Genomic DNA, 15752 nt, shown 5'->3' on the forward strand with positions numbered 1-15752 from the left:
GGTGAGCAGGAGGTTGTTTCATAACAGCACCCCAAAAATCAGGCTGCTAGAGGAGGCTGTGAAGGAGAGGGCACCAGCTCTGCTTCCAGCATGGCTTTGGGGAAGCAGTGGGACAGATGAGTAGGGGTTGCTGGGCTCCAGGAAATCATGTGCTGTGGCCCCACAACGGGTGGGGCTGTTAATGAGGAAATTGAAAGGGGCTTAAGGAATGACAAGGATTGATTTCAGCTGAAGCACATGGGAGCAGCCGGGCAGGGTGGGGATTAAGGACATGCACTCCCTGGCATGGACTGCAATTCCAGTTCCATTAATTTAGTTGGGAAGAGGCTTTGTGCGTGTTTAATGTAATCAGGTTTTAAAAGGGATGTTGTGTTGGGCAGCCCAAGATCTGGGAACTCCCCAGGCCCCAGATGAGCAGGGTCCTGGCTCCTCTGCACGCAGTCCCTGCTGTCCTCAGTTCCTTTGTCTCCTCCTCAGTTGTTCCCTCTGGGCAAGAGGACATGGAGGTTACCTGGAAGTTGGCCCTATCCTAGCAAATAAGCGACCTTTGCTCACTGTTCAGTCCTGCTCTCTGCCCCATCAGTCTCTCTTGCCTAGTGGACCTTCCCTTCACTCTCTGATGTGAGATTCATGCAACCAGCTGCCCACATGGGGACTCCTCACGGGGACTGTGCCATCCCCTCTGTCCCTCCTTCCTTCCCTCCCCTTGGCAGACTGTGCCCCCCACAGGATCCCACCCCCCTGAAGAGGAGCTGCTTTCCCTGAGTTATTTTTGTGTGCGTGATTGAGCCTGTGATGGTGAAAGGACCAGCATCTGCAGACACATGAAGTCCTGTTGTTTTATTTGCAGTGCCAGCTTTTCCATGATGCCTGGCCAGTAACATCAGCCATGACCTGGAGGGACAGGGACAAGAGGTAGTTTGGTCTTCTTAGAGAGGTCAGCCTGGAGCTCTGCCCGTTGAGGAGAGACCATCAGAGGTGCTGACTGAGGAGTGTGATGATACCAACTCCTGCTGCTCCTGCTGAGCTGTGACGCCAAACTCAAATCACTTTAGACCTGAAGCTGGACTTCACCTGCAGCCCTGGTCTTAGAAGGAAATGCTGGCTCTCCTCTGTGATCAACCCTCAGCTCTGAACGTCTGCCATTGAAAAATCGACCTTCCAAGCCAGGAGGGAAGGATCACATGGGTTGAGAACAACCATCCCTCCTTTTTTTTTTTATTTATTTTTTTCCTGCAGAGGAATCTTGGATACACTTTTAAGTACCAGGACATGAAACAGTAAATCTCTCCCTTCTGCACTCCTGCCTCCTGCAGACAGTCCTGACTGCTACCCAAGCCAGCCAGTTGAAGGGTTAACCATAACTGGATGCCTGAATGGCTGCCTTGCTGATCCCACGGAGGTAACTGAAAAGAGATGATGTGTCCCTCACCCCTGCCCATCCTGTCACTGCCTACCATGTCCAGTGAGACTTAAAGCTCACTGCAATGTCCCCTCCTGCCCTTCCCTTGCCTCCCCACCTCCTACAGACCTGGTTTCTTTTCCTTTCTCCTGTGTCCTGTCTGGGAAGTCCTCACCTAGAGGTTGGTGTTCCATGAGAGACAAGCCCCTTGCTGATGGCACAACATCTCTGTCCCCCGTACTCATCCCCTGCTGCAGTCCCTTGATCTCAGGCATCAGAGAGAAATCTGAGCAGCACTGCAGTCATGCATGTCACACCTCTTGCTGGGGAATTCGTGAGCTTGCTAGAACAAACAGGGCAGGGAAGATAAAGGTTGGGGGCAGGAGGTATCAGGAAAGGTACCAGAAAGATCCTATTGTGGACTCAACGTCTGAGCACAGCAGGTCCAGCATGTTCAGCCAGGAACGTGACACTTTGTAGGCTGTGTTTTGGCTTTGATGTCTGAGGTTTATCTGGCAGGGCATCCTGAGACCACTGCTCATGGGTCCGTGCTTTGGGGCTGTGCAGCAACTCCTGCTGCTGGAGATCTCCAGGTTTTTGTGCCTGTTAGAGGCTGCAAACTGCCTGTGCTGCACCAGGGAGACACTCCTTGCATTTAATTAGAATTTCATTTGCTTGAAGATGATATTAAAGTGTGCAATAATAGAAACTCTCCCAAGGGAGGGAGGAGAAGGGGGAAGCAGCCGTGCTACAGACGGGCTGGGCTGCTGCTGCTCACGGGTTCTGCCAGAATTACACTTGGAAGGGAGAAATACTCTGCTCCTCTTTGCAGTTACAGAAAGTGTTTGGCATCTGTTTGGCAGCAGGGCTTGGAGAGGGGCTTTGTCCACCTCAGAAGTGTGTCCAGCAGCTGAGAAGTAGAGACTGGGGTTGGTAAATCCTCCTGTCATGGTCTGGGGGAGAGGAAAGGCCTCATTTGACATCTGGTGGGTCTAGTGGAAAAGATGCCCTTGGGCAGGAGAGGCAAATCAGAGGCTCTCCCCTTCCAGGTGCCCATTAAAACCATTAATGGGCATCTATCTATTTTTGGGAGGAGACAATGCCAGTCCCATATAATGCCTTGTGTGTCGTGTTTCCCTCTCCCTTTGTGCTCCTCCCCATCCCAGGTTATGTAAGGAAGGATGCTGTGAACACACTGGCCATCCCAGGAGGGGGCTGGCAGGGATGTGAGGGGCCAGAGGAGGAGCAAAGGCTCAAGGGCTGGTTTGAAATTTAGAGGAAAAAAAGCAATAAAGCCATTTTCTGCCTGAATAAGCCTGTCGGGAAAGAGGCAGCTCTGGTCTGCTTATGTAACCCTGAGTCTAAAGAAGTTGCCTGAGATCCTGGCTGGGTCTCATGGCTCTGCAGCATGGGCTTACCCTGCCAGTGCCTTGCTCCTTCCCAGCCTCCTCCAGCCCCTTCCTGCCCCCAAGCCCTGGCATTTCTGCTTTTTCTGGTGCTGGTGGATTGGTGGCAACAGATTCCTGGTGTTGCTGCCCTTTGCTCTCCTCCCACACCTGAGCAGAGCAGGTCTTTCCAAGAAACCATCCCAAAGCTCAGCCTGGAAAAGCCTTTTTGCCAGCCAGAGCAGCTGAATGACTGCTGGGGCTGAGCCTCCAGCTGCTCTGCTGCTGTGTCCATCCTTAGCCTCTGCTTGGCATCTCCCTGGAGATGTTTCAGGGTCCCTCCCACTGCTGAGGGAACCAAGGACATGGGTTTGATGAGGCACAAAACCACCGAGGTGTGGGGGTTTGTTTTTTTGGGGGGGGTTTGTTTCGGTTGGATTGGATTTTTTATTTTTTTCTCTGCCAAATTGATAATAATCATCATCTTCTTTGGTTTTCCCCTTGCTCACACCTCTGCTCCCTCACCCCGACCACAGGAACAGAGGGATGAGGACTCGCCTGGGCTGCCTGGCTCACAAATCAGACTCATGTCATGATTTCACAGCTATTCTTCCGGACAAGCCCAACCGGGCTTTGAAGTGAGTATAGCTGCAGCATCCCCCCCCCACACCCCCTGCCTGGCCTTCTCCTCCTCCCTGCCCACCACCCCTTCCAGTGTCACCTTCCTTTTATTGCACCCTGGAGAAGCTTTGACCCCTTCTTTTAGCCACAAGGGAAGGGGGACAACCAGCCAGCAGCGATACAGCAGGAACAGCCTCAGAAAACACCTGGCTCATTGATGTGAGTTCTCTCCCATGAGACAAGGACACACATGTGGTCCCTGCTGCTGGGACATATCTGCACACGTTTGAAGATACCTGGCATCACAAAACAAAGTCTGAGCTGCTGACTCTGTATAAGAGGTGACCAGCAATCTGAGGTCACAGCCTTCAGCCTTATCTAAGCTTGGTTAATGACACTACCAAAAATCCTTTCTGAGTTTGCACAACACTTAAGGAAGATGCTTCAGACAGGCCAGAGTCCTGATTTGAGATGAGTGGCCTTGGATTCATCTGATCACAAGTCACTGCTGATTTCTCAGCTAAGAGTCTAACTTACCTCTTCAAGTCAGGAGAGACAAATAAACACTTCTGCAGGGGTGGGTTTCTTTTCACTAAACTTCTGGCATGTACAATGTAAATGTCTACATCTGAACTTGTTCCCTGAGCCTCTGCTTAGAGTCAATGAGGAAAAATTGGTCCCTTTTTGGGGGTGATTCATCTGGCCTGTTTTACCCGCCTCCCTGGGGATGTGGGGTGAGGAGAGTCAAGTCCCTTGGTATCTCCTCACTGACACTAAAGGGCACACAAGGTGACATGGAGACCTCTCCATTGCAGACCTCCAAAGTTAGATGAGCAGCATCCAGCCTTCCCTGGTGTCCTCTTCAAACAGCCTCAGAGGGGAGCAGTGCCCAGGGGTTGCCTGTAACGTGCCTCTTCCTTTCACAGGAGGCTGTCAACAGAAGAAGCAACAAGATGGGCAGACTCTTTTGATGTCCTTTTGTCCCATAAATGTGAGTAGACACCAAATCCTACCTTTTTATTTTTCCCCTCTCCTACCCTTAGTTGTGGCTGTGGCAAACAAAGTGTGTGCATTGCACACACTTGTGAGGAATAGTCCCTGGGGTGGGGACCTTGGACAACTTGCTCAAAGCTGGGGAGAAGGCAAAGTGAACTATTTTCCTGCCATTAGGAGCTGTCTGCCTTTCTTAGAGAGTGAGGGGTTTTTTCTGCACTTAGGTTTTAGAACAGAGGAGTGGAATTGTATCATTATTGTAAAGAAAGTGTAATTTTGCTGGATTTCTCTGCTGAGATGACAACAGTTTTGGCAGTGAATTAAGTGACAACTTTATGCAGTCTGGCTGTCCAAGGCAGAAGAAGCAAGATGTAATTTTAGCAACAGTGTATTGTTGAGATCATTGCTTTTGCAGCCAGTAGAAAAGAAATAATATTAAAAAAAAAAAAAAAAAAAAAAAAAAAGAAAAAAAAATGTAGCTGGGTAGTGCCCCCAGGGAACATTTCTCTTGTCAAAATTCCAAGCATGAAGGCAAAAATGCACCCAAGAGACTTTATAGGTTACCTGGGGAGGGGACAGACCATTCACACCAGTGTTACAATTCTGTACTTGAGCCCCTGTTCCTCCTTCACCAGTGCAAAAGTCAAAGTTTCCATCAGGAGGTACAGGCTGCAGCACAAGTGCTTTGGTTGCAAAAGCCAGGGAGTTGATGCATTTATGTACTGACATTATAGACTGTTCCCTCTTCAGCTGACTGCTGTGAACATGAAATCAGACCCTGCTTCAATTATTTCATCCAACAGACTCCACGAGAGTGTCTGCTTTTATTAATAAATTAGCCTTATAGAGTGAAAACCAGGAATTCTCAGGATTTTATTCCTGTCTCTAGAATGGAAAGTAAATCCTAATAACTCTCTGGCACCTAAGGAAAAATATTCAGTTCCTAATAGCAACAGGAGACAATCTTCCCAATTTAAATCAATCTTTTTTTATCAGCAGTCATGGTGACACTGCCTGGTGTTCAGTGAAAAAAAAACAAACACCCAACAATTGTTGTTTAATAAACTGCTTTCTAAAGGAATATATTCCAACTCCTCTGGGCCTGAAGTTTCTGGAATTGCCAGCCTGGCAGCCTTAGGGCTGTAAGGATGCAAATACAAAAAGCTCTGCTGAAACAGAAGTGTTGTTCCTGTTATACTGGTTTAAAGAGGAGAACACCTGCAAGAGGAATAGTCTTGTCAGATCATTGTGGTTTTGCTTGCATTCTGTTCTGAAAAATGGAACCAAAGAGGTTCCCATTCATGCTGTTAGAAACGTGCGTTGAGGTTGGACAGGTCAGGGAGTCTCGTGCCTCATCTGACCCAAATTTCAGAGTAAGAAAAGCAGTGCCTGGCCTGCCTGCATCTGTCTGTAGTGAAGCTGTCAGCTAATATTCTGTTCCTAACGCCAGGAGAAGGACAGAACTGTCTCAGTCTAATTCTCTGTGACTGCCCAGGTGAAAATTATTAGCCAGGGATAATGTGAATTGTTGCCTGGGGGCATGGGCTGAGCATCAGCTGGGCTTGGGAGAATGTCCCCTGGGGTTTACAGCATCAGCAGGTAGATCATTTTTGCTTGACACATCTGCACATAAACTCTTCCTTTGCTAGATGGAGAGTTCATTTCTTTTGGGAGGGAGATTGTGATGCCTGTTTCAGGGGGCTGAGGGGCACTTGCTGCTGCAGGCAGATGTTGTGGGGGTTTTGGGTCCCTTCCAGATCTTTGGGGAAAAAAAACACAACAGGAGGTGGACACAGCAGCTGGTGATGGGGGAATTTCTGTGCGTAGTATTGCAAGGGCTTGTACAGATGCAACAAGAGCTACAAGGAGCAAGAAAATGGATCAGAGCTCCTTCGAAGACTCTCTGAAGTGCCAAGGTGAGCAGGCTGCCCTTGCACACAGAGGAGGCTTGCAGGGCTGCAGGATTCCTTGTGGGAAAGGCAAACAACCTGTATTCTTCTGCTTCTCCCCCCTGAGCAGGTGTTGCACTTCATGCAGACTCCATGGAGAGTGTCTTTCTGCTCATTTTGGTCAAATATCCCTTGAAGAGGGCTGGCCCTGTGGAGCCCCTTCCTTGCCTCTTCCCTGATTGTTTTAATGAATGACCTCTCTAGGTAATGTTTGATCCTGATAATGCTGCTTCTGGCAGCATCTTGAGTGGAGGGTTCAAGATCCCTGGGTTTTGGAGCAGCTGCAGGTCTCCAGACATGCCTGGGGCTGGGCAATGCCCCCCTGTGTGGAGTGGAATTCCCTGGTCATTGAAACAGTGATTTGTGTTGACATGGGCAAGAGACTGTGAGTAGGAAAGGCAGAAGGCCTCTCTCTACCACACCCCCACCTTCCTTTTGCCCTGGCTTTGGGACTCCAGCACCCCTCAGCCCAGCCCTCTCGGGGTGACCAATGTGGAATGGCAGGATGCAGCTCCTCTCTGCTTCATTGATAGCCCTGGGTGAGCAGGTCAGTGCCCTGAGGTCCTGCTTGGTTTTGCTAATGGGAGAAGCAAATAAGCTCAAAACCTTAGGGACAGCCAGTTGATCCCCCTTTTATAGCAAGAGCCTTGTCTGAGTTCCCTGCAAGGGACACAAGCTCAGAGCTGCAGTGTTCCCTTGGGTCAGGGCTTCAGAGTGTGGGAAGCAACAGGAGAGAGGGGTTGGATCCTACTTTGGAGCAAGAGATAGATCATACTTACCATTTTTTCCTTGGGTGCTCAGGGAGCAAGAGCAGTGGGTTTAGCATGCTAGGTCTTGGCATCTTTTCTCATTCTGAGCCAGTCCTGGTAAGATGTGGCTCCCAGGGAAGTGGAGCTCAGTGTGGTCCTCAGTGTGGATGCATGGGAGCAACAGAGGAGTGATCCCTGCTCTCTACCCATGCCCAGGAGGTACAGGCTGGTCAGGCAGATGGAGATCTCTTTTGACAGGCTGCTGGAGGGAAATACAAGCAATGACAAGTCTCGTTCTGCATCCCTCACAGGGCTGGACACATGGCTTGTCATTTGTCCAGATTCCAGCAGGACAGTCTGTCCTCAGCCCTCAGTCACTTTGCAGCAAAGCATCCAACAGAGAAAACCTTCATGCTGAATTTCCCCTTTCATCTCAAGGGAGGTTATTCCCCCCCTCCCACCACGTTTGGTGGTCTTTTTGCTCTTCTACACAAACTTTATTGCCCTTCTTTTGTCTACACGTTGCTCCTCTTCCTACACAGCTCAGGAATATTGCAGCCTACCCCTGGTTCTGTATCTAACTGAGAACATTAGCATCAGCACTGTGCTGGTGCCAGGCAGCCAGTGTTCACCAGAGCAGTGAGAGCTTCTACATATGCTATACTGAGCATTGTGGCCTTGTCACTTCAGCCCTGGACCAAACATTCTCCATCCAGCTAATCCCTTCATCTGCCAGCCATAAGGACTCTGCCTTTATTCCCTCCATGAAGTGCTGATTGCCCTGATGGTCTGAAGCACATGCATTAAATACATGATTGTTGATGGCTTCTTACTCTGACAGTGGCTGCTGCTTGGTTATTAAGCTGCCTGCCTGAATGATTCAAGCCACTAATCTCAGCTCTTCCTTGCCAGCCTGAAGCCACAGTTAGGACCTGTTTGTTGTGGTTTGTGCCTGGCAGTTCAGTCCCTTCTTCCACAGCCTTTCTTGCTGGAAAGGATCCACTCTCCAGGGCCTGGAGGACAACATTTCAATGGGGTGTCAGGAGCATCTGAAGCCCCATCTTTATGTAGTAGCATCTATACCAGAAGATCTCTGTCTTCTTGAGTGGCTGTGCCTTTAGGATGTGCATTTGATGGGCATCTTGTGCTGCTGCATCTGTAGACTTCTAATCCTGCTTTTCATTTCTGTGCTTTTATTTTTTTGGTCAAACATCCCTTTGGAATTGCACTCTGACTATCTTCCAGGGTATTTCAGGAGGTGATGCTCTCCTGAACACATCACACTGCAATCCAGTGGTGCTTGCTCCAGCAAAACATCTGTCCACTTGGGTGGGATGAGCTTTGAAACACTGTGATGCTTCTTTGATAGCCTTGATGTGCAGGAGGAGATCAACACCCAGGTCAAATTCCAGCTCAGATGGTGACAGTCCCTATGCCTAATTGTCATCCTGCCCTTTCAATTAGATTTATCACTGTTCCATGGTAAACTTGTGGGCAGGGATTTACTCCTGTGCAGTCATCTGGGCTCCCATCTCTGAGCTGTGGCTGCCAGGCCCAGCTGTGTGTGCTGGCAGAGGCTGGAGATGAAATCTGTGGAGAGTCAGGCAGCCTCGAGCCAAGGGTGACCTCTCCTGCATCTGAGGCCACCTCTGCAAGGTCCTGCAGGTCCAGCCTCATCATTTCTAGCTCCCCAAAGGCTGTGAGGAGGGCATGACAGGAGTACATAAAGGAGTGGAGAACAGCCAGACACTACTATTTATCTATCTGCTGTCTAAGCTTAATTCAAGGAGCTGATTGACATGAGAGCAGGAGGCAGAGCATATGGAAACCCTTTGGTCCCAAGAGGGACCTGCTGCAGGTTCTCTCTGGGGCAGGAGTGAAGCAAATGCCTTTCTCACCTCATCAGTCATGACACCCCCTTCTTTTAGCAGATGCTATGTTTTGCAGATATGATATTTGACACAGAAAGCTGCTATTTCTGTGAGTGATCCTCTGTCAGTGCTTGGGCTCTGGGACTGTCAGAGAGGAAAGGAGGGGATAAAAAAGACCAGGGCAGAGCAAAAGGGAGCAAGACATCTGTGAGGACACGGAACAGAGACTGTATAGTGATAGCAGTGTGCTTGGGTGTTGGAATATTTAACATCCTAGGAGCTGATGATATATAAAATGACATATACCTCAGGGAACTGCTGCTTTCTCCCTTTGGTACTTGCTGAAATCTGTCAGCCTGCTGCTGTGTCCTCTCCTTTTCCTCCTGCAAAGACTCCCTGCTCTTCTCTCAAGTCCTCCACTTGCTCCCACTCAGGCTCTGTGAATTCTCTAGGCAATTTGCACTGCTAACTGCTCTGCAGTGCTCACGGACAGGAGCCCAGGTTTTACCCACCAGTAGCAGCCCAAAACCCCAATCTTCTCCTAAAAGTGCATGAATCAGGAAGTGGCAGGGCCAGCTGGTATGATGCAGCTATTTCTTGCCCTCCCAGAGCTGGCTGAGGAAGCAGGTGCAGCCAAGATGGGACGTACCTGTTTGACTTCCCAGCTGCTGGGCTCTTTGCAGTGCAGATGCTGGTGGAGCTTCAGTGCAGAGTCCATGGAGGAGCTTGGAGAAACACAGAGGAGAGGTTTAGCCTGTAGTTTGGTCCTGTCTGACTTCATATCTTTTCTCCTATTCCCATGGAGACTCTGGGCTCTCAGACATCTCCACCAACTTGTGTGCAGGCAGAAATAGGATCCTTAGTTGCTGCTCAAGCACCTGGGGCCACCTCTTAAGTTTTGAAGCTCAGGACCAAGAACTGAAAAATATCTCCAAGTTATTCCTGGAAATGAGAAGCAGGAATAATAGTAGGGAGAAAAAGGGCAGTGTTATGTTGCTGCTTCTCCCTACCTACCTGGTGCAGGCAAGAAACCAAAGACAAAGATGTAAGGGAGTTTGTGATGGATCCTGTGACATAGACTGGTTTGGGTTGGAATGGACCTTAAGGATCATCTAGTTCCAACGCCCCTGCATGGGCAGGGACACCTTCCACTAGACCAGGTTTCTCCAAGCTCCATCCAAACTGACCTTGAACACTTCCAGGGATGGGGCAGCCACAGCTTCTCTGGGCAACCTGGGCCAGGGTCTGGCTACCTCACAGGAAATAATTTCTTCCTAATATCTCATCTAAATCTCCCCTCTTTCAGCTTAAAACCATTCCCCCTTGTCCTATCACTCCATGCCCTTGCAAAAAGTCCCTCCCCAGCTTTTCTGTAGCCCCTTCAGGTACTGAAAGGTGCTCTAAAGTCTCTCTGGAGCCTTCTCTTGGGCCAGGGCTTCCTGTGGATGTGTGGAAATGACCCACACCAAGTACTGGGCATCACCCCTTGAGCTCCATCCCAGCTCCCATGCCCCCTGTGACAGGAGGAGGGAGGGAAAGCAGTACTGCTGAGTTCTCCTACAGCAGAAAGTGGGGAGAATGAGCCTCCAACCTACAGCATTGGGGGAGTTCAGATCCTACAAACCCTCATTAGTCTTTGTCCCTCTTTACCAGGCACACGTGCACTTGTTCCCCTCATCCTTTCAGGGACTCTGACCTTGCCAAGTGCATTCCCAGTTCCATCCATATTTTTAGACACTTGCTTGGAAGTAGCCAGTGCTGATTCAGGAGGTTTCCAGTCATGAACTACAAATATTCAGGCCACATAGAAAAAGACCAGGAAAAGTTAGAAACACGTTCCCGGAGAAAGAAAAATCAGGAACCAAATTTATTCCTAGGCTAAAGGCAGGAGAAAAAGGGCACGTGTGAAACCTTCAGCTAATTCAGCTCTGCTGGTGCCATTTAGGGAAAGGAAATCAAAGCCTACAGCTGTGTCCATAAATACACCCAAGACAGGGCTTTAAGAGGACACAGATTGCCTCATAAATTGGTCCATATTTCAAATCTGCCCCAGCTGACTCAGATGACATTGCTGAAATGTCAGAATTGCTCAGCACTAACAAGTGATAAGAACACTTTTATCACCAACCAGACAAGTGGTAACTGCGCCGCGTCCTTTCCCTCTCCCCTTCCTCCCAGCTGTGACACTTAGGAGCTCCAAGATCCTTCCTCTGTCTAAGTAAGAACTAAAAATGTGTCACAAGGCAATAAAGGTGACAGAAAACACGGGAGACAAGTCCACGGGTGCTGTGGTTGATGAAAGGTTTGTCTTGATGGCAGAAAGGACGTTCCAAAGCGCTGTGTTAACACGCACCACCTGCTGGGACCAAGGGGTTGTGTCGTTGAAGCTTGATGTTTTCAACAGGAACTTCTCAAAGGTTTGGTGCCCCAAGCCCCCCCCAGAAAAAAGCCTTTTGCCATGTTAGCTGGTAAAATGTTTTTTCAGAGCAACAGGAAGTGGTGTTTTGCTTTGTGGCAGCTCAGAAGGAGCCAGCTGATGGAATAGTCTAAGTTATGGGCACATCCTGGGGTCAGAGAACTGAGGAGAAAAATCAAATGGTCTTTGGCAGGCAGGGCTGGGTGGAGGGATGTCTGTTAGAGAGACTTCTGTTTCTCCTCCTGTTTGAACTCCCCACGCCTCCCTTGCAGATGGGCTGGCTGCTTTCCGTGCTTTCCTGAAGACAGAGTTCAGTGAGGAGAACCTGGAGTTCTGGCTGGCCTGTGAGGACTTCAAGAAGACCCGCTCGACAGCCAAGCTGGCCTCCAAGGCTCAGAGGATCTTCGAGGAGTTCATCGACGTGCAGGCTCCTCGGGAGGTGGGTAGGGCAGCACCCTGAGCATCTCTGTGGCACAGGGAGCAGGTTCACCTCCTCCAGCTGGGACCTGTGGGGTGCTGGGGGGGTCAGGGAGTCCTCCCTTCCCTCCCGGAGGTGTTGGTGAGGAGGATGGGGATGCCATCCAGCCTGCCTAGGGCTGATCTGCTTGTGGTGACTCAGCCCCTGGGGAGGGCAACTACTTTGATGATAGTAAATGAGTCACAGCCAGTGAGTTCATGGGCAACTGCAACCTACATTTCTGAACCTCTATGAGCTTCCCAGGAATATTTCACCTCGTTCCTCTACTATCAATCCACAAACAGACTCATTTGGGCTCATTTCTCCCAGGACATTTTGTGTAAGAAGCACCTCACGAATGACTAACTTGTTGACTCTCCAGGGAGGAGTGTTTATTTGCTGACTAACTCCCAACCCCATCAGACCTCTAAATGAAACAGCTCAGAGGTAAAGGGCAGTCACATCCCAAAGCCTGGAATTGTTAACTGAGGGGCTGAGGTGACTGTCAGACCCTGTGATGTTGGGTTGTGTTATTGTACCCACAACTCAACCAGGGGGGCACTCAGTACACCTGCTCTGCCATGTGGGCCTCCTGGGAGATTGCCCCCCAAAAGGGGCTCTCTCTTCACACCACCTTTGAGCTAGAAAGGCTCCTGGGAGGCCATGGAGAAGCACCCAGATGGATACCAAGTGGTGGGGGCATCCCAGGCCAGGCTTCAAACCCCAACCCAGCATCTTCCTGCTGCTGTTCAGGAAGCTGGGAAGGATTTTTCAGAGCTGCAGGGCTGAATCTGGATTAGAAACACAAGCACAGTTTGTTTGTTGTTGTGTTGTTTTTTTTTCCCTAAAATGTGGTCCTGTTGTCATCATCTTGGCATGCTGGAATGTGAAATGACCCTTCATGACAGAGAGAGCTGGTCTGTATATTGTTGTCTGAGTTAAGGCAGACGCCTTCAAGTTTGGACAACAGAGTTAATAGCAAGAAATAACAACTTTTCAGCCAGCTTTTAAACAAAACCCCCAACAAATTTGCTAGGGAAAGGAAACAAGAAGACTCAGGTTGTTGGTCTTGCAAACAAGCTGCAGTCATAACACCAGAGTGGTTTATTTCTTCACGTCCCTGCTCTAGATAATGTAACCCCAAGGGGTTGTGGGAAAAATCAAACCATTTGTTTTATAAAACAGAATGTAAAAACATCTAACAGGAATATGCCAAGAGTTCAAACCCAGCTAAAAGCTCATTCACCCTTGGTTGGGCGTGTAGTGAAGAGTAAAATGAGTAGAGAGATCTTGGTCAGCAGGAGGGAGGTCAGGCTGAGTCAGCATTTTTAGAAGATGTGCTACATCAACCTGTGCTGAAGAGCCTGGAGAGGAGTCATTTGATTTCAGAAGTGCTTATGGCAATATAAATCTAGTTCAAGTTTCAAAACAATTGGGGCAGGATTCCTAACACTGGGTTGTCAAACCCCACAGAGATTTTTGGGGGTTGTTGAGACGTGGACAAGTGTAGGACCTTGGTGCTGCTGCTGCTTTTATGGACACGACTGAGATGGAAGATGCTGTTTGGAGCAGGTGACCTGGCCTCTCAGAACCAAACTCTCCTCTGCTCCTTTTCCCAGGTGAACATAGACTTCCAGACACGGGAGCTGACAAGAAGAAACATGCAGGAGCCCTCCCTCTCTTGCTTTGACCAAGCTCAGGGGAAGGTGCACAGCCTGATGGAGAAAGACTCTTACCCCAGGTTCCTGAGATCCAAAATCTACACAGACCTGCTGTCTCAAACCCAGAGGAGGCTCAGCTAGAGCAGCAGGGGGGCTGTCAGAAACCACCTGCTTTCCACAACAGCCAAACCCCACGTCTCAGTGTGAAACTGTCTTGGTGTTAAAAGAGGTGGGAATGAGAAAAGAGGTAGAAGGGGAAGAGGAGGCTTCCAGAGAGTGACCCAGAGGTGGCATTAGGACTCTGTGAGCTTCTGTGCTTTCTTCAATTCACAGCAACATCTTGCAGTTGTTGCCTCTCTCTAGCACAAACCCAACACCCTCTCTAGGCACGGGGCCATCTCGTGGGCAGGCAGGTTTCCTCTGAAATTGCTGTGCTGGTTTGTGTGTAAATAACATCACTGCACCTTCCTACCCTTCCAGACACCTCCTTGGCTCTCACCTCTCCCCTGTGTTTGGAGGGTCCCTCAGGGGCAGTTCTGAAACCTGTGAAGCCAAGTCCAGTCCAAAGCATTGTCTCCCACACTGGCTGCTGGGGTCTGGATCCAGAGCCCAAGGGGAGGGAGAGAGAAGGAAAAGGCCCATGATTGATGCTTCTTCCTGGAGCAGAAGAACTCAGCTCACCTTCCCACTTTAGTTGTACACCTTGTGACACCAGCCCCTCCACACCTCTGACCTGCTTATCTTCCAGGCATGCAAGACTAAGTGTAGTTTTCCACATGAATGTCAAGGAGCTGAGTTTTTCTCATGAGGAAGGTAATCCCAAAAGCCCTTGCTGGACCTTGTCAGGCAAGTCTGCTAGTGAGAATGGGTGTTTTTCATTAATATGATTTATTTGCACTGTAGTTCAGCCCCAGGATCCCAGTCATTCAGGCTTCGTTGTGCTCGGCACGGCACCAAAACCTGACACAAGGAGGCTCTTGGCAGCCAGAGGTATGAACAGGCTTGGTGGCTTCTAGGGAATGACCTGCCCACTGTCAGGAAAGAGCAGAAAGAAGGAACATTCCATCTGACCCATGCTGAGAGGTAAGAAGAGCACAAGACCTGCCTGCTATGGCAGGTAGTGTTTTTCATGTCCTACCTGGCCAGCTCAAGGCAGGGAGGGGTGACATGAGAAATCACCCATCACAGTTTTGTTATTAACTGATTTATTGACTGTTGTTGTTACCCACCGATTGTCCCCTGTGGGTTGGATGCCATGGAAAGAGCTACTGAAGACACAGCCCTTGCTGCATGGTGCTTGCTTAGAAATAGGACCCAGGGGAGCACTCAGGGAGCAGGAGGAGCATCCAGGTGGGACCTGGTGTCTGAAGTGTCCTTTGGCCCTGTTCCCATAGCCTGGCTATGCAGAGAAGACTCTCTGCAAATGTTACTTGTGCAGCAGCACCTCCTCTGTGCTGTGCAACAACACTTCCCATCTGCAGCCCCTGTTTCTATGGCATTCCAGCTTAGCTGCTGTCAGATTCCTGCAATGTGGAGAAGCAGACAGCCTGTCCGGGGATTTGAGCCTCCAGACCAGAGGTCTGTTTTCCTAGTTTTATGAAGGCCTCAAAAATGACCCTATGGATTTATTTTTTTTTCCTTCTCTCACCCTCAGAGCAGAGGCTGTAAAACCCTGCCCTAGTTTAGGGTAGGTTTGATACATCAGGAAGCTGGTGGTAATTATTTAGTGTAACGTGGTGTCAAGCAGGTACCCTGAACTCTAAAGCTGTGTAAGGATGCTGTGCAGGACATCAGACAGGTGACTTTAGGATCAAGATAGGGAGGGTGAGCATGTCTGGTTTATTCTGGAGGTGTGTTGCTGTGGTCTCTGAGACACTGAAGTCTAATTACAGTGCAAATACAAAATGTAAGTTCAACAGGGAAACCTGTTGCTCAGCACCTGGTTGGTGGGCTCTAGAATTCTCCAGTTTGTAGGGCAGGATCAGTGAAAGGTGGGCACTAGAAAGTGTCTCAGATTCACCCAGGGTTTTTACACCCTGTGGTGGCTCAACCAGCCATGAGTTTGGCTGTTGATGGGCTTTATGGCCAAGAGGGTCAAGTGGGACAGGTCGCTGGGGAAACTTGTGCAGTGCTCTGGGAGGAGTCACAGACAGAAGCAAAGGATAGAGTCATGCATCCAGTGGCTGTCCCTGGTGGTATCTGGGCTATATGAAGTGGAGCAGAGTTCCATCACCTCCATGGCCTCCTG

The 15752-nt window shown here is 49.6% G+C and overlaps 1 protein-coding gene across 1 annotated transcript; it reads left to right on the forward strand.

Annotated features, from left to right (window-relative positions):
* Window positions 1-851: 851 nt before the first annotated feature.
* RGS8 (regulator of G-protein signaling 8) lies at window positions 852-13779 on the forward strand. Its single transcript, XM_009994623.1, has 5 exons — window positions 852-1402; window positions 3324-3425; window positions 4335-4399; window positions 11659-11825; window positions 13463-13779. Exons 1-5 carry the CDS (start codon window positions 1377-1379, stop codon window positions 13643-13645), a joined length of 543 nt encoding a protein of 180 aa, XP_009992925.1. The 5' UTR covers window positions 852-1376; the 3' UTR covers window positions 13646-13779.
* Window positions 13780-15752: the final 1973 nt, after the last annotated feature.

This window comes from Chaetura pelagica, unplaced genomic scaffold (assembly GCF_000747805.2).
Source record: "Chaetura pelagica isolate M959 unplaced genomic scaffold, ChaPel_1.0 scaffold363, whole genome shotgun sequence".
Lineage (NCBI taxonomy): Eukaryota > Metazoa > Chordata > Aves > Apodiformes > Apodidae > Chaetura > Chaetura pelagica.